The sequence below is a fragment of the Melozone crissalis genome, unplaced genomic scaffold (assembly GCF_028551555.1).
Source record: "Melozone crissalis strain CALT ecotype California unplaced genomic scaffold, PUWL_Pcris_2 ptg000139l_1, whole genome shotgun sequence".
Classification (NCBI taxonomy): Eukaryota; Metazoa; Chordata; class Aves; order Passeriformes; family Passerellidae; genus Melozone; species Melozone crissalis.
Genome location: NW_026535912.1, coordinates 7,210,568 through 7,228,928, shown reverse-complemented (window position 1 = coordinate 7,228,928; position 18,361 = coordinate 7,210,568). Strand labels below are relative to the sequence as shown.

Here is an 18,361-nt window from a genome sequence, read left to right as displayed (position 1 = left end):
CAGCTCTGGGCCCTGCTGTGCAAGAGGCTCCCTGTGTGCCACTGGCAGCTGGGGCCTCAGCTACCCCCTCTTTTCATAGGAGCGCCTCTGCAGCTTCACAAGACCAGCCAAATAACTCAGCCAGGGAGAACTGGACCTGTCATCTCTCATTCCCGTGCCAGTGTCCGTTGTCCCTGCCATGGCTGCAATACCAGTTTGTTGCTGGGGTCATGCTGTTGCCACCACCACCCAGAACAGGACCCTCTACCACCAGTTGGCCTGGCTCTGCTGTACAGCCAGGCCAGGAGGTGCAGCCCTCCAGACAGGGAAGGGCCTGAGTACAGCAATGTCTTTGGGCTTCAGCTCATGTGTCCGTGAGCTACCACCAGCACAGGCGGAGCTGCTTGTCTGGGCACAGCCGTGAGTGGGAAGGCAGTGGCCAAGCATGGGGCTCCTGAGACACCATATTTTGGCTTAGTTCTTCATTTTATTAATTAGAAACTCTTAGAAATAGGTAGGGTTTATTTTTTTCCTAATATAGAAATTGTCAAAAGTTTGCCCCCTTTTTCCATAGTCGGTAAGGATTTTTCAAAGTAATTTTAGAATTCAGAAGAACTTTGAACATTTTTACACTTCTAGAATCAACTGGACTTGTCATCTTGCATTTCCGTGCCAGTGTCCATTGTCCCTTCCCCACAGCTGCATTACCAGCTTATTGCTGGGGACATGCTGTTGCCTCCACCATCCAGAACAGGACCCTCTGTCCCCAAAGGTGCCGGCCCTGGTGTCCAGCCAGGCCAGGTGGTGCAGCCCTCCTGCCAGGGAAGGGCCTGAGTCCACCAACATCTTTGGCCTTCAGCTCAGGTGTCTGTGTGCTACCACCAGCGCTGGCAGAGCTGCTTGTCTGGGCACAGCCAGGGCTGGGCAGACAGCTGCTGGGAACGGGGCTCCTGAGAAAAAGCGACCCCATTTTGTCTTCATTTTACATAGCAGAAATTGTTCGGGATTTTTACATAGCAGAAATTGTTCAAAATATTCAGAAACAGTTTTTGTAGAAAAAAATCCCCATATATTTCTTCCCTTTTCCCACAGGAGTTCAGGATTTTTCAAAGTAGTTGTAGAATTCTGAAAAAGGTAGAACACTTAAATACTTGCAGAATAAAAAATAAAACTGAATTTAATTGGTGATCTTTACTCTAAGAAGAACTAAGTCATCACAAAGCACCCAGCATACTGGAGAGGCTCTTTTCCCACTGGACATTCTTACCGAGCGACAACAACCAACTAAAACCTTTTCCCTGATATTTTCTGGGATTTCTGAGAAGCTCACCTCTCAGACTTCAGAGGCAAACTTTGAGCACAGTGGGAATCTCCTGCTGGGCAGGAGGGTCTCTGTGTGCCAGCTGCAACTGGGACCTCAGCAACCTCCTGTCTCAACAGGCGTCCATCTGCAGCTTCACAGGAGCGGCCAAACACCTCAGTCTGGGACACCTGTACCAGACATTCCCCATCGCCATGCCCATGCTCAATGCCCGTCGCAGTTGCTTTACCAGCTTGTTGCTGTGCAGGTGCTGCCACCACCCAAACAAGGTCCCCTCCCCCTGAAGGCACTGGCCCTGATCTCTGGCCCCTACTGAAGGTGGGCAGAGCTTGGCCCAGCATTTCTGTTACAATAAAGAGATGGAGCTGTCACCCCAGTGTCCGGGTGGCAGCAGCAGCAAAGCCCGCACTGGCTCAGCTCCGTGCCCGGGAGCAGCCATGCATGCCCACAGTGTGGGCAGGCAGGAGCCAGGCAGGGGCTGCTGTGACCAGCGGCGGGGTCCCCAGGGCTGGGGGAGCCCATGCTGAGCGTCCCTGGGCTGAGGGCACATTTCCTTCCCTGGCATCATCTGGGCCTGGACCTCCTCCAGTGGCAAGCCCAGGAAAAGAGGGAAGCCATCAAGAGCATCTCCATGGACACAGTCTGACCCACAATGTCAGCAGGAGACGAATAAGGTTTTGCTGAGCAATGGACCTGGGATACACAAAAACAATCAAGGCAGTCCATTTGTACAGATGCGGGCGCACTCTGGGGGTACAGCTGAAGCCATGAGGTCACAGCAGGCTCAGGGGTCACAGCAGGCTGAGGTCACAGTTGGCTCTGAGGTCACAGAGGTGCCAGACCCGGTGGTTGCACAGCAGCACAAGGAGCGAGCACTCAGTCCTTGAGCACAACTGTTGCGGGAGCAGCGGCAGTGGCAGCAGTGGTGCTGACATTGGGACAGCACTGTCAGGACAGCGGTGGCAGCAAGAGCTACGGGACTGGCAGAGGGCAAGGCACCATGGCCCTTGCTCGGCGCCTCTTCCTCCTGCTCCTCCTGGCCGTGGCCCTGCCTGCCAGGGCTGCCCAGGCTGCTCCACTGAAAGCATGGTGAGCACGTGAGCCGGCAGCCTGGCTCCCCTTTCCCGGGACAGCGCTCCCTGCTCCCCGGGAAGCGCTGGGGATGGTTTTCCCCAGGCCTTTAGGGAAGGTTTCCTCTGGGGGAGGGAGAGAGCCCCCATGGCCCTGGGCAGCCCCAGTTTCCTCTCCAGGGATGAGTCAGAGGGCCTGCAAAGAGGGTGCAGAGTGACCAGGAACCAGGCCAGAGCTCCCTAGGCCCCTGTGCAGTTTGACCTTGCCCATTCACACCTGGCTCCCGTAGCCTTAGCCAACCCCCTTGCAGTGCCCTGTTCCCAAAGGCAGAAGGGGATCCCAGCACACAAAGTAAATGGTTCAGGTCTTTGCTCCATTCTAGATTTGGATCACGCCTTGGAAGATTTGGAAGTCCAGGTGAATGACACTATGAATGTCTTGGCGAATGCCAGAGGCAAGTCCTTATTTTCCCTTTTTACTGGCAAAATAATCAGTGTCCATGTGGCAAGAGCTCACCTATCGGCCATTTTTGTTAACGTTAAGTCACGGCTGAAGAAATCTGTAAAACTTGCCTGCTTCTTTCTGGAGCACTGAGTGATCCCACAGGATTGCTGTCAGTGGGAGGAAGGAGCATTTAGCTGTCCATCCTCCTCCCGTGTGCAATGACACTGTGTCCTTCCATGTGCTCTGTGCAGTCACAGAGAAGAGTAGAATGGGCAGGGGCCAGGCCCAAGGCTGTGCCCCAGGGCTGAGCCTTGCCTGCAGCCTGAGGATCTCCTACAGTGCCACAGGTGATGTTCTGTCCTGCCTTTCTTTGCAGCTGAACCTGTTGGTGAAGGTGATCTGGCTTCCCAAACCACATCCACGACTGAGCCTCTGGGAGATGGTGAGGGTAGGTCAAGGCCTTTCCCCTGGGAGAGCTGCCAGCTCAGAGCCCAAAGCTCGGCCAGGGGGGCATCGCTGCAGGTGCCAGGACAGAGCCATGCACGTGTGTGCCCTCGCCCTGCGCGATCCCCTCACCGCTCCTGCGGCTCAGTGGTGCCCGTGCAGCTGAGCAGAGATGGCAGAAGCTTCTGCGGCTGATGTGTTACAGATGTGTCTGCAGGGAGGACTTTTCCTGTCCCTGTGATCATTCCTACACAGAAGCCAGGCTCCCGTCGCAGGGGTGAGTAGTGTGTCCCTGCTGACCCCACAGGCTGAGCCCTGCTTTTGTGGCATCCATTCACGGGAAATGGAACCGTGTTGCTCTAAGGCCCTCCAAGGGGAAAGAACAAAGCTACAGGACAGAAGAAACCCGATGAGCCATCTGAACAAATGAGGGAAATGCTGAAGGAAATGCAGCAGGCAGGACAAGGTGGGTTCATTCCCTCAGCCTTCACCTGGGGCTAAGTAGCCGAGGGTTCTGGCTGGACATCTGGACACGCCGAGCCTGGCCCAGCAGGAAGGGATCCATGGCAGCCTCACTGCCCCGCTGCTGCTTCCATGCCCTGCAGGGCTGTTTCCAAGCCTGGCCTGGCTGCAGCTTCTCCCCAGCCTCTGCAGGAAAGCATTGGGCATCAGCTGACAGGCAGACCAAACTGCACCACAGGCATGAGATGCCCTGCAATTTCCCATCTCCTGGCAAATCAGAAGGGGCACCTATATGGAGAAGGGAGAGCCCTGCCCTACCCAAAAAGTTGAAAGGGATTTCCTGAATCTTAACCATGTCTTTGAGAGGCATTGCCTCCTGAAGATGCCACCTCTCCAATGGGGAACAGTCCAATATGATCCAGCTCTCTCTTTTCTCCAGAAGCAGATGGAGAGGCTGTGCAGAAGGAAGCATTTCCTGGAGGAACCAGTGGTTCATGGACAGCCTCTTCTGCAGGAAGGGAGGCGATGCCAGGCACAGCCACAGGAGGTAATTGCTGTGCCCCTGGGCCTGAGCCCTGCTGAGGCTTGAGCCGCCCTCTCTGCTGCTTGGCACTGTGGGCACAGCCCGGACAAGACGGGCACAGCCCAGAGGAATTGTCCCGAGCAGGCTCATGGCACTCGGGTACTGAGCTGTCCTGCTGGGCTCCCTCCCTGGGAGACACGTCCCGAAACCTGGGAGCGGCTGCACGGGGTGCCCATGGTGGGGAAAGGGCAGAGGGGGAGATCAAGGCTCCAGTGTGTCCTGAGAGGGCCTGGCTATGTGCCTGTGTCCTGGGAGATTTGTCCCAGTGGAAAGACGGTTGGAGAGATAGAAGTAGGGAGAAAGGGAGGGAGAAAGGGCAGGAGGGGGACAGGGGGATAGCTGTGCCACTGCCTGCTGCAGTTTTCCCCAGGGATTTAGCAAGAGTTGCAGCTGTGGAAGTGAGAGTTCCCAGGGCCCTGGGTTGCTTCAGCCGTCCCACCATGGATGTTGCACAGGGCATGGAAAGAGGGTGCAGAGTGACCAGGAGCCTGCCCAGAGCTCCCCAGGCCCCTGTGCAGTTTGACCTTGTCCATTCACACCTGGCTCCCACGGCCGTACCCGACTCCCTTGCAGTGCCCAATTCCCAAAAGCAGAAGGGGATCCCAACACACCCTGAAAAATGTTCTCATCTGTGCTCCGTTCTAGATGAGGTTGCTCGAAAGGCTTCCCCATTAGATTGGTTGAGAAAAGTGTTGAAGCCTTTGGAGCCTCCTTCAGGTATGTTCTCACTGTCCTACACAGTAATAATTGTTGACAACTTCACAGCAACCAGGTTACACAAACTACTGTGGCTGTTGTGTTACAGATGTGTCTGCAGGGAGGACTTTTCCTGCTCCTTTGCTGATTCCTACAGAGAAGCCAGGCTCCCATCGCAGGGGTGAGTAGTGTTGTCCCTGCTGACCCCACAGGCTGAGCCCTGCTTCTGTGGCATCCATTCCTAGGAAATGGAACTACTTTCCGTTAAGGTCCTCTGAGAGGGAAGAACAAAGCCCCAGGACACAAGAAACCACATGAGCCAAAAAACATCTTGAAATGAATAGTGACAGAACTGCTAAAAGGGAATGGTGAGAGCATTTCCCTCAGCCTTGTTCTGGGGCTCAGCAGCCGAGGGCTCTGGCTGCACATCCGGACACGCCGTGCCCGGAACAGCAGGAAGGGATCCATGGCAGCCTCGCTGCCCCGCTGCTGCTTCCATGCCCTGCAGGGCAGTTTCCCAGCCTGGCCTGGCTGCAGCTTCTCCCCAGCCTCTGCAGGAAGGCATTGGGCATCAGCTGCTGTGCAGCCCAAACTCAGCAGGGATCCCCTGCATTTTCCCGGTCCCCAGTAACATCCTGAGGTGTGGCTGCTTGGAGGAGGGAGGGCCATAGCCAGCCCCAAAGGCCTGGGGGGATCAGGATTTTCCTGATCATAACTCATGTCTTGGAAGAGTATTGCCTCCTGAAGAGGCCACCTCCTGGATGGGCAATGATTCCATCTGATCCAGCTGTGCCTCTTCCTTTCTCATGGGATGGACAGAGGGGCTCTATGGAAGGTGGCATTCCCTGCAGGAAGGGAGGCGATGCCAGGCACAGTCACAGGAGGTAATTGCTGTGCCTCTGGGCCTGAGCCCTGCTGAGGCTTGAGCTGCCCTCTCTGCTGCTTGGCACTGTGGGCACAGCCCGGACAAGACGGGCACAGCCCAGAGGAATTATCCCGAGCAGGCTCATGGCCCTCGGGTACTGAGCTGTCCTGCTGAGCTCCCTCCGTGGGAGACACGTCCCGAAACCTGGGAGCGGCTGCACGGGTGCCCATGGTGGGGAAAGGGCTGAGGGGGAGGGCAAGGCTCCAGTGTGTCCTGAGAGGGCCTGACTATGTGCCCGTGTGCTGTGGGAGCTGTTCCATGGGCAGGTGGGCAAGCAGGAGGGAGGTACGGAGGTTGGGAGTGACAGCAGTGGCACTGCAGCTTTGCCCAAGCATTTAGTGAGGGTTTCCTGCATGGGAGGGAGAGAGCCCCAGGGCCCTGGGCTGCTCCAGCTGCCCCTCCAGGCATGTTGCACAGGACCTGCAAAGAGCGTGGAGAGTGACCAGGAGCCACAGCACAGGCTCCCACAGCCTTACTCCACCCCTTTGCAGTGCCCAATACCCCAAGGGAGAAGGGGATCCCAGCACACCATGGAAATGCTTCTGTAGGATCTGTGCTCCCTTCTCGACTGGGATCATGACTTGGATTAGTTGGAAATGCTGGTGAATGGTACTTTGAAGTCCTTGCCAGATGTTGGAAGCATGTTCTGAATGTACCTTTCCTGACAGAATAATCCGTGGCTGTGTGGCAAGAGTTTACTCATGAGACAGTTCCCTTAAATTTCACTGAAGGTTGATCAGTTCTGGAAACCTTACCCTGCTCCCTTCTGGAGCCCTGAGGGGTCCCACAGGATTGCTGTCAGAGGGAGGAAGGGGCAATTTGCTGTCCATCCTCCTCCCATGTGCAATGCCACTGTGGCCTTCTGTGTGCTCTGTGCAGCCACAAAGAAGAGCAGAGAGGGAAGGGGCTGGGCCCAGGGCTGTGCCCCGGGGCTGAGCCTTTCTCAGCTCATTTGCTGCCCCCAGGGAGCCTGAGATGCTCCTGCTGCCTCTGCCAAGCCCTGGCCCTGCCTTGGGCTGGGTTTGGAGGTGCTGGCAGCTCCAGGGAGTCCTTTCTGCCCCCAACTGCCCCACAAGGGGCTCCTTCAATCCCAGTGTGGGGCCACTGCAGGCACAAGGTCCCCCTGGCCCTGCTCCTGAGTGGAAGGCAGAGCCAAGGGAGTGCCTTGGAGGGCACCAATCACCCAGGTGCCCTCACTGCCACTCAGGCCTGAAGGAGAATCTTCAGCAGTGCCATTGGAGCTGTTGTGTCCTGCCTTTCTTTGCAGCTGAGCCTGTAGGCAAAGGTGATCTGGCTTCCCAGCCCACGTTCAGGATTGAGCCTCTGGGAGATGGTGAAGGTACGTCAAGGCCTTTCCCCTGGGAGAGCTGCCAGCTCAGAGCCCTAAGCTCAGCCAGGGGGGCATCTCTGCAGGCGCCAGGACAGAGCCATGCACGTGTGTGCCCTCGCCCGGCACGATCCACTCACAACTTCAGCTCAACACTTGCAGCTGTTTGGAGGAAGGTGGGCCCTGGCCCTGCTCCTGAGTGGAAGGCAGAGCCAAGGGAGTGCCTTGGAGGGCACCAATCACCCAGGTGCCCTCACTGCCACTCAGGCCTGAAGGAGAATCTTCAGCAGTGCCATTGGAGCTGTTGTGTCCTGCCTTTCTTTGCAGCTGAGCCTGTAGGCAAAGGTGATCTGGCTTCCCAGCCCACGTTCAGGATTGAGCCTCTGGGAGATGGTGAAGGTACGTCAAGGCCTTTCCCCTGGGAGAGCTGCCAGCTCAGAGCCCTAAGCTCAGCCAGGGGGGCATCTCTGCAGGCGCCAGGACAGAGCCATGCACGTGTGTGCCCTCGCCCGGCACGATCCACTCACAACTTCAGCTCAACACTTGCAGCTGTTTGGAGGAAGGTGGGCCCTGGCCCAGCGGAAAAAGCCTAGATGATTTGTTGATTTGACCTGATTTTGCAAAAGCATGACGTCCTGAACATGCCATCAAAGTAATGGAGAATAGTTCCGTCTGTTAAGGTGTACTTTTTGTTTCTCAAGTGATAGGCCAAAAGGCAGGACAGAAGGAGGTGTTTCCCCAAAGAAGCCGAGGCCAATTGGCATCCCCTGCTGCAGGAAGGAAGGCCAAGCCAAACACAGGCATGGGCACGGGCACAGGCTCAGAAGGTAATTGCTGTGCCAGGCTCAGCAGGGCTCAGCCCTTGGCAGGGCTGGGTGGCTGCAGCTCTTCCCCCAGGGCCTGCCCTTGCACAGCCCAGCAGCAGCCAAAGCTGGAGGTGCCTTTGGAGTTCGTTCACAGCCCCGGGGAAAGGGGACTTGTGCACCAACGTCCCTCCCACTGCAGCTGCTCTGGGGCTGGCCCTGAGTGCCCAGAGGCCCAAGGCACAGGAGCAGCCCCGAGCGGGAGCCCTGCCACGAGCCCAAGGCCAGAGCCAGCCTTGGCTCCCGACTGGGCAGGGGCTGCACTGGGTCGTGACAGGGCCTGACTCTGTGCCCTGGGGCTGGGGGAGCTGTCACGGGGCAGGGAGGGCCAGGGCTGGCAGGGGCTGCTCAGGGATGGGTTTGGCCCGTGTCCCTCCAAGCAGTGACTGCCCAAGAAGCTGCGCTGCCCCCGGGCTCTCCTCCCGGCCTGCTGGGGTTTGTTGAGTGGTACAGCCTGTGCCAAGGGGCACCCAGGTACCTGCAGGCTCCAGCTCTGGGGGAAACGGAGAACGTCCTGCCCGCATCCAACGTGCTGCCAGCTCAGCAGTGCAGCACAGCACGGGCTGACCCTCCCCATTGCTTCCACAGGTGCAGCAGCTGGAACCACAGCACATGTTCCTGATGCCCAGAAGGGCCTTGGAAAGGGTTTCTGTAAGGGAACAGGCTTCTGGCTAGGGTTACTGGCAGGCCTGCTTCTCTTGGAGCTGATATTCATCTTATGCTGTGTCCGAATTTGGACTTGCTGGAAGAGAAAAGGGTGAGTGTTTAGTTCACCTTTCCCTCAAACAGCTTCTTTTGAAATTGTATTTCAGACAGTAAACATTGCCAGTGAGGCTGCAGTGTAGGTGTGGCCAGTCCATGATTGTCCAAAGAATTCTGCTGAGGGTTCTGCTGCTGCCCAGAGCTTTCATTGGCCTCCTAATTGCTGGGCCTTGTCCTGGGGGGCCCGCTGGGGCTGCAGCCAGTGCTGGCTCCCACTGAGGCTGCCTGGCCAAGAGCAGCCCCAGGGGCACAGGGCAGAGGCAAAGCACGGTGGGGAGGAGCAAGAACAGGGACAAGATTGGCCTTGAAAGGCAGAGGCGCTCTGGGGCCCGCTCCTGGCCAGGGAGCCTACCCAGAGTCGTGCCCTGCTGGCCGGGGCCTTGAGGGACAGCTGTGCAGCTGGGCCAAGCTGTGCCAGCAGCTCCAGCCGTGCTGGGGAGCCTTGCCAGCTCTGGGCCCTGCTGTGCAAGAGGCTCCCTGTGTGCCACTGGCAGCTGGGGCCTCAGCCACCTCCTCTTTCCACAGTTCCACCTCTGGACAGGAGTTGTAAGATGGTGGCTGCACCTCACACCCAAAGAGCAAGAGCAGCTCCTCCAGCAGTTAGAAGAGCCTGGGTAGCCCGTTCAAGAGTTCTGAGAAGAAGACTCCAGAACAGCCATCGACAAGGAAATCTCCTATTCTCCTGGAGATCCCACTGCCACCTCCTCGTCCCATGTATATCCCCAAGCTACTTCCATCTCTTTTTTGATCCTCCTCTGTCCCATCCTGACTTCTTCTTTAGACCCCAGGAGCAGCCCAGCACCCTCCAGCCCCTCCTGAGACCAACATGTCCCTTCCTGTGCTCCTGAACCCCCTGGTCCTGCCCTCTAAACAACACTGAAATTATCCCCGCTCTCTGCCAGTCTGGGTGATGGCCCTTTCTTTAGTTGCACTACAGGGAAGCTGCCGTCACCCCAGTGTCTGGGTGGCAGCAGCAGCAAAGCCCAGTGGGCAGCAGCACTGGCTGAGCTCCATGGCCAGGAGCAGCCGTGGATGCCCACGGTGTGGGCAGGCAGGAGCCAGGCAGGGGCTTCTGTGACCAGCGGCGGGGTCCCCAGGGCTGGGGGAGTGCAGGGGGCAGGCAGCAGCATGGGGCTCCCGAGAAAAAGCAACCCCATTTGCTTAGTTTTTCAGGTTTAGAAATTAGAAATTTGTAGAAATATTTCAAAATATTTTTTCTGTAGACAGACACCCCCAAATATTTCTTCCCAATTCCTATAGTAGTTAAAGATTTTTCTAAGTAGTTTTAGAATCCAAAAAAATGACCTCATTTTGTCTTCACTTTTCATTTTTAAAAATATTTAGAAATATCTCTTGTATAGAGAAATCCCCATATGTTTCATTCCTTTTTCCACAAGACATCTGTATTTTTGAAACTGGTTTTAGAGGTCTGGAAAATATTTTCCCCTTATACAATAAAAAAATAAAATTGCATTTCAGTGGTAATCTTTATTCTAGGAAGAAGTAAGACCCCTTCAGCCCGCCAGCCTGCTGCAGAGGCTCTTTTCCCACAGGATCTTTTTATCTGGTCACAACCAACATACATAAAACCATTTCCCAGATATTTCCTGGGATTTTGGACAAGCTAACATCTTAGTCTTCTCAGACAAACTTTGAGCACAGTGGGAATGTCTTCAAGTTACCATCTTTGTTTGCTTCTGGTGGAACTCCCTCAGTTCTAGAGCAGGGCCTTCTCTCAGCTTCCTGCTGCCCCCGGGCTCTCCTCCCAGCCTGCTGGGCTTGGTTGGGTGGCACAGCCATTGCCAAGGGGCACCAAGGTGCCTGCAGGCCCCAGCTCTGGGGGAAACCGAGAATGTCCTGCCCGCATCCACCGTGCTGCCAGCTCAGCAGTGCAGCACAGCACGGGCTGAACCTCCCCATTGCTCCCACAGGTGCAGCTGGAACCACAGCACATGTTCCTGATGCCCAGAAGGGCCTTGGAAGGGGTTTCTGTCAGGGAACAGGCTGCTGGCTGGGGTTCCTGGCAGGCCTGCTTGTTTTGGAGCTTATCTTCATCTTATGCTCTATCCGAATTTGGACTTAAGAGAAGACAGTGAGTGTTTAGTTCACCTTTCCCTCAAACAGCTTCTTTTGAAAGTCTACTGTACATAGGAAACATTGCCAGTGAGGCTGCAGTGTAGGTGTGGCCAGTCCATGACGGTCCAAAGAACTCTGCTGAGGGTTCTGCTGCTGCCCAGAGCTTTCATTGGCCTCCTAATTGCTGGGCCTTGTCCTGGGGGGCCTGCTGGGGCTGCAGCAAGTGCTGGCTCCCACTGAGGCTGCCTGGCCAAGAGCAGCCCCAGGGGCACAGGGCAGAGGCAAAGCACGGTGGGGAGGGTAAAGAACAGGGACGAGATTGCCCTTGAAAGGCAGGGGACAGGAGAATGTCGCTTATCGGAGGAAGCCCCAAAGAGCGGCTGGAAGGGGTGCCAGCTGATCAAGGACCCCCAAGGAGTGGTGGGAGGGCGTATAGGCTGATGGAGTGTCCCGAGGAGCGGTTGGGGGGCGTAGGGGTGTCCGTTGGTGGGGAGGAGCAGCCGGAGCGCTTGCACGGTCCGGTGATGGGGAGGCCAGCGGGGCCTGTCAGAGTAGGCTCAGCCCGGCTGGTGGGTACGGCTAACGCCGCCCGCCCGCAGGACCATGGCGCAGTTCCTGTTCGAGGCGGACCTGCGCGGGCTGCTGAAGCTGGACACGCTGATCCCGAATGCGCCGCCTACGCGATGGCAGCGCAAGGCCAAGGAGAGTGGCCCCGGGCCCAGTCCCATCGGCGTGTCGCCCATGAAGCCGGCCAATTGCTTCCGCAGCTCCAGCAAGACACCGTCCAAGACACCCGGTGAGCGCCGGCCCCCAGCGACAGAGGTTGAGTGCGGGAGCCTCGCCCAGGATGCTTGTCTGTAGCCATGGGGCTCTGGGCTCCCTGCCACGCTGCCCTACTGGCTGCTGCTGAGGCAGGAGGAGGTGGTCTGTGCTCCTGACAGCCACCCACCTCCTTGTCAGCATTAGGGGCAGAGCTCTTAGCACTGGGGCTGGCGAGCTGCTGTTTGCCCAGCTGAGCCTTGCTGGCACAGCTGTATGCTAGGACGAGTGTGGGCAGGACTGTTAGCTGACAGCTTTACATCTTGTGAGCGTTTTAGTATCTTCCCCTTATCTCTGGACTCTGGAATTGTTGCACTAGACCCAAGGAGTTGCACCACACTGTCCCTAACCAACTTGGTGGCAGGGAGGAAAATATAAGTTAGTTGTGACTGGGTGGCATGAGACCTCAGAGTCCTACTTGTCTGGTGGGTGTGATGTGGAGGAGTGTTGGGTTTGCTCCCATGAAAGCTCTAATACAGGCTGTTAAATAGCTGTAAGACGATATTTTCATATGTGAATGCAGGTAAATCTGGATCCAAAATTCAAAGCACCCCCACAAAGGCTGGGGGGGATCGCTACATTCCCAAACGCAGCACTATGCAGATGGAGATGGCAAATTTCCTTCTAACCAAAGAGAATGACCCTGATGAGGATTCCCCTACCAAGAAGGTGAGAATGTTGCTAAGTTACAATTACTTCACAACCGCTACTCCTTCCTGCCCCTTTACTCTATCAAGTGGGCACATGGGACTGACAAGTCCCAGCCATCACTACTTGCAGCTCTGGGCTTCAGGAGCCTAGGATGAGATTGAAGCTGTAGAGACTGCCATGCACTCTAAGCCTATGCTGCTTCTAGCAGCAAAATCTACCTTTGACTAATGAGGCTTTAAAATGTAGCAGGCAACAAAAACACAAAGCTGTGAGCCTATGCAAAGTGAAACTGCTGGTGGTAGCTATTCTAGGACAATGTCTCCACAGGGAATACTTCTGGAATGTTTTACACTGTGTTCTGAAATCTGTTTATGAAGCATTTGGTCGCTTTGTGGCTGTGGCTTTTCCCACTGGCAATGACACTGAGTTTGCCATTGTGTGAAAATGTGAGCAGGACGATGTATGTAAGTCTGAGGGAAAACTGCTTTGACCTGCCTCTGTGTGACTGACCCTTGCAGCACAGTCAAACATCTTCAGATTCTAAGAGAAGGGGACTTAGGTGTCTGTTTAAATTGCAGTGTGGGAATTGTTTTAAATGCATTGCACTGAGGGTGATTTGTCTCTGTAGGAGCAACAGAAAGCCTGGGCAGTGAATCTGAATGGTTTTGATGTAGAAGAGGCAAAGATCCTCCACCTCAGTGGAAAATCACAGAATGCTCCAGAAGGTATGATACAGAGTCGTGTGAGCTGAATCAGCAGGAGAGATCAGGTCAGGGGAACAGCAACACAGAGGCTCTGTGTGTGGTCACAGGAGAAATCAACTGGTTTCTGAGAGCTGTACAGGCTGGAGTCTCCTTTCTTACGGTTCCTGAGGTCGAGGGAGGGCATAACAGTTACAGTGAATTTATTTAGGAGAGTTGCTATGACTGCCAGTTGGTCACCTGTTACAGGGCTTGCAAGGGTCTTCAGGATGAAGAGAGAAATGAGAATCTGACCTCATGTTCAGAAGGCTTGATTTATTATTTTATGATATATATTACATTATTACTGTACTAAAAGAAATAGAAGGAAAGTTCTCAGAAGCTAGCTAAGCTAAGAATAGAAAAAGAATAAATAAACAAATTTCTGTGTCTCAACAGAGAGTGAGACCCAGCTCTGCTCTGAGTGGTCAGTAAATCCAAACATTCACCCAAGACCAATCACGCATCCACCTGCTGCATTCCACAGCAGCAGATAACCGTTGTTTACATTTTGTTGCTGAGGCCACAGCTTCTCAGAAGGGAGAAAAATCCTAAAGAAAGGATTTTTATGAAAAGATGTCGGTGACAGTCACCTGTACTGCAGGTTCCAAGCCTTCATGAAGTCTGTAAGAGCATCAAAGTCTCTGCTGTGCATTTTCTAGCTTAAACTGCAACTAAATATAATGGGATTCAAAAACCCAAGTGTTTGTTAAATTTGTTTCCATGAATGAGCAAATTGTAGCTCACCCCTGTTCAGCAGTTCATTCTGCCAGTGATTTTCGTGCACGGCAGGCTTGTGAGTGTTTCTCTTAGGACTTTATTTTCACTCCAAGGGATTCCTAGTTGGGTGAGCAGCACTCAGCTGGGAGGAAACTAACTCAGGTTAACAAACCTGTTCCCCTGCACACAAGCTATCAGAATAACCTGAAAGTGCTCTACAGTCAGAAAATGGCACCTGGATCCAGCAGGAAGAAGAGCAGATATATTCCCTCAAAGCCAGACTGGGTCTTGGATGCACCAGAGATGTTCAATGACTACTGTAAGTAGGCTACAGGGTTGAGTGCTGGGCATCCAGAACATTCTGCATTGGATTGCTGTTCCTAGGACAGTGTGACTGGGCTGTCTGTATTATTTTGTGTACCCAGGCTAGCACAGACCACTTCTGGAGTGTCCCTGTGTGGCCTTACAGGGACAGTGGTCTAGGGCACTGTGTAGGTGCCTTGGAGCAGGGTACCTGGCCCCAGCAGCTGGGCATAGTGACACTCAGAAGGCTGCCCCTCACCTGTACGTGTGTGTGTGCACATGTGCACCCGCGCCTGCTGCATCAGCACGGGTGAAGGGCAGGGCTCTCTAGCCAAGCATGGTGTGACCTGCACTGCTCTTTCAAATTGTAGATCTGAATCTCGTAGACTGGAGCTCCCAGAACTTCCTGGCAGTGGCTCTGGACAACGCTGTTTATCTGTGGAATTACGCTACTAGGGAGATTATCCCCCTACTGCAGACGGAGCATCCATATCCTTACATTTCCTCTGTGTCATGGATTAAAGATGGAGACTATCTTGCTGTTGGCACAAGTAGTGCTGAGGTTCAGGTGAATGCAGGACTAAAACTAGAGGTGTTTTCTAGGGATTGACAGAACTGTGGGGCCTTGGCTGGCAGAGGAAGGATGCCATGCACCTGACTTGTCTTCCCTGGTGTGGGGTGGAACTGCCCAGTGTGCAAGGCAGGGTTTGGTCTGGGGGTTTTCTGATAAGTAGCGTAACCTTCTGTGCTATAGTCATGAGATACACATTTTCTCTGTTCCCTTACTGAGTAAGCTGAGAGAGCCTGTGCAGTGAGGTTCCTAGGGCATAGAAACAGGATTGGGTTTCTTCTGAAGAACTTTTTGCTTTGCCTCTCCAGCTATGGGACGTTGAGCAACAGAAATGTCTCCGAACCATGACCAGCCATTGTGGCCTTGTGAGAACCCTCAGCTGGAAAGCTGCATCCTCTCCAGGTAAAGCAGTGGGTCAAGGGCAGTTTCCAGTTGTTGCAAACTCCTATCCCTCAATCTACGTGTGGCATGGGTTAGGGATGGCAGAGAGAAGTTGGTCCTGGCTTGGGATTCTTATTTAGCCTTATCTGTTGGGGCTGTGAGGAGAAGGCCTCTTTCCTGTATTGCAATTTGTGCTGAAGTTGTAAAGAGCTTGTGTGGGTGTTTCACTCACACCAACAGACCTGTGTTGCTGGTAACACTGGTTGAAACCCAGTGGCAGGTATAGCAGTCTTGCAATAACAAAAATGGATTTGGGTGAAAATGTGCAGCCTGACCCTGCAAGCCTTCTCTTCTCTCTGCAGTGGTGCACAGACTGGGCACATCCATCACCACGATGTCCGAGTGGCTGAGCATCACGTGGCCACCCTTGCTGGCCACACAGACGAGGTGTGTGGACTCAGATGGTCTCTGGATGGCCACTACCTGGCCAGTGGTGGCAGTGACAGTCTGGCGAACGTCTGGCCATGCACCCAAGGTGGGGGTGGAGACTTTGCTCCTCTACAGACCTTCACTCAGCACCAGGGTGCTGTCAAGGTGAGCACAGAGCTGCCACGGGCGGATATGTGTGTGCAAGGCAGGCATGCAGCACTGGCTGGGTGCAGGTTGCCTCTTGTATGTTTTAAAATGAACTCTCCTTGCTCAGGCCTGGCGTGGTGCCCATGCCAGATGAATGTTCTAGCCACTGGAGGTGGCACTAGAGACAGACATATCTGCATCTGGAACGTGTGTTCTGGCGCCTGCCTCAGTGCTGTTGATACCCATTCCCAGGTGAGATATGAACATCAGCTTGGAGACAAACACCTTCTGGCAGCACACCTACACAGAGCCGCTGGCTCCTCAGGCCCAAAGGCACAGGGAAGGAGGGGGACCATGCTCACCTCCGAGTGGTGAGCATCAGCGCAAGGACCCTGTATCACCTGTGTTACTGCCTCTGTGCAGGTCTCTTCTATCCTATGGTCAACAAACTACAAGGAGCTCATTTCAGCCTATGGCTTTGCGCAGAATGAGCTGATTATATGGAACTATCCAACTATGACCAAGGTTGCAGAGCTGCAAGGTAGGTGGACAGGGCCTGGGTGTGGGGGGGCTGTTAGAGGCTGAAGACAGCTGCACTCCTTGGTTTGAGCCTGCAGCATCACTGATACAGGACAGTATCCGGGGCCATGCTGCTAGGAGTAAAGCATGCCCACGGGGCTGTGGAAGAGATACCACTGATCCAAGTGTGTGCTTGGGGTCTGAAATCACGCTGCCACAGCCACTGGGGGGACAGCTATGCAAGCTGGCAGGGCTCATGGGAGCATACGGGAGTAAATGTGCATGTGCTGATCAGCTCAGCCTGGATTGCACATTCCTTCTCCTCCTCAGGTCATACTGATAGAATCCTGAACCTGACCATGAGTCCGGATGGTACAACAGTGGCCTCAGCAGCTGCTAATGAAACAGTGCAGGTCTGGAGCTGTTTTGAGATGGATCCCATAAAGAAGAAGGAGAAAAGAGAAGGCAAACAGTGCCAAAAGTGGGATTCTTCACCAGAGCATCCGCTGAGAGCACGGGATTGTTGTGGGGAGGGGGATATTTGGTTTTACACACTGTACAGTATTTTAAATGTCAATGAACTGCTTAACTTGACTTTTTCTTAATGGAGTCTTATGGAAGAAAAAGCCGTGGCTCCTAAACCCAAGTCCTCCCTGAGGCTGGGGATCTGGGCAAGGAGTGGAGACCTAGGTCTTAAGGGCCAGTTTAGAGGCCCCTGAGCTTAGCACAGCCTAGCAGAAGGATGCTGTGCAAGGGCTGTACTTCTGTTTCTGTCCCAGCTAAGACAGATATGTCACCTGCCCCATCTGGATGCTGACTACAAGCATAGCAGCTCCACCACAGGCTCAACTGAAAGCACAGCATGGCTATGGCCTCAGTTTGTGTTGTCCTGGCCTGTCTCACAAGCCCAGAGACACCTTACCATGGCTCTGCAGGCAGATCTCAGTTTGTCTTGTTAGCTACAGGCAGCCATCACTGCCTGCCTATGGTGCTGGAGTAGAATAGCTGTTGGAAAAAAAAAAAGGGAGAGAAATATAGAGCAACAGCTGTAATCACCCCAAAGGCTGGAAAGGGGCTGGCTCTGGCATGAAGCCTGATGCAAAACAAAAGGTTAGCTTACACTGCCACAGCCAGCCTGGATGTCATGCAAGAGCCATGCAAAGCACCACCAACCCTGTGCTCAGCCTTCAGTCACGTATTCTTCCAACAACTCTGATCTCCCTTCCCCTCCTGCTGACAGGAGGCCCTGGTGCCTCACTGAGGCTTCATGCAGGGGAGCCAGCACCAGGGCTCAGCTGACATTTATTGGGGCTTGACTCCCCTACACTTGGAAAAATGCCTTTTTTCCAGGCTGAACTGTGCTGGAGCAAGTTGCAGAAAATATATTTGAGCCCTTACCTGACCAACAACCAGCTCAGCCATGCTGCTTTGCACGGTGGAGCCGCAGTGTCTGAGGTTGTGGGGCTGCACCAGACCCATCAAGCCTGTCCTTCAGCTGCACCAGCATTGCCAGGGGCTGCTGGGGACACCGCACAGCTGATAAGCACCTTGGCTTGTACAAAGCAGCTCCACCAAGCCTGTGCCTCCCATCAGCCCTCAGTGATTAGCTGAGGGTGGATTATTAACTGTTTTCACCTTTCCCTCAGCACAGTGCCACACTATGCCTAGCACCAGCTCTGCCTCCTGAGCCTTACAGCAGCTGGAACCTTCCAAGGTTCCAACTTGTGCTCTGCCAAAGCCAGTGAGTGTGTAACCACACCCACCACAGCACCCCCCCACACACACATAAAGCTGATATGGGGGGCACAGTCTCAAAAACAGCCACTGAGCCAGCACCTTCCCAGCAGTGCTGCTGGTGCATCCCCATTTGGCCACTTGGGAAAGATCAGGAGGTCCAAGGATGTGTCTCCCTCAGACACAAATCCTAGGGCCACAGCTGTCTCTAAAGGGGAAGCAGGCAGGAACCCAGATGCAAGGCTGGGCTCTTCCACAGAGCTGTGCTGTTGTTGTAGGAGCCCTGCCCCACACCCCTGCACTTGGTGCTGGGAGTTAGCACAGACTTGCTTTGTGGGGCCACAGCTGATTAGGCCTTCCCTGGTCCCTGACCTGGAAGGAAAGCTTTATATGC

The 18,361-nt window shown here is 54.6% G+C and overlaps 1 protein-coding gene across 1 annotated transcript; it reads left to right on the top strand.

Annotated features, from left to right (window-relative positions):
* The first annotated feature begins 11,556 nt into the window (after window positions 1–11,556).
* LOC128948618 (cell division cycle protein 20 homolog) lies at window positions 11,557–16,743 on the top strand. The gene is given in 11 exon segments (XM_054293388.1): window positions 11,557–11,749; window positions 12,296–12,441; window positions 13,052–13,148; window positions 14,074–14,202; window positions 14,558–14,754; window positions 15,066–15,142; window positions 15,483–15,736; window positions 15,842–15,966; window positions 16,138–16,255; window positions 16,564–16,688; window positions 16,690–16,743. Coding segments are annotated over 11 exon segments (1,515 nt in total).
* The last annotated feature ends 1,618 nt before the right edge of the window (window positions 16,744–18,361 follow it).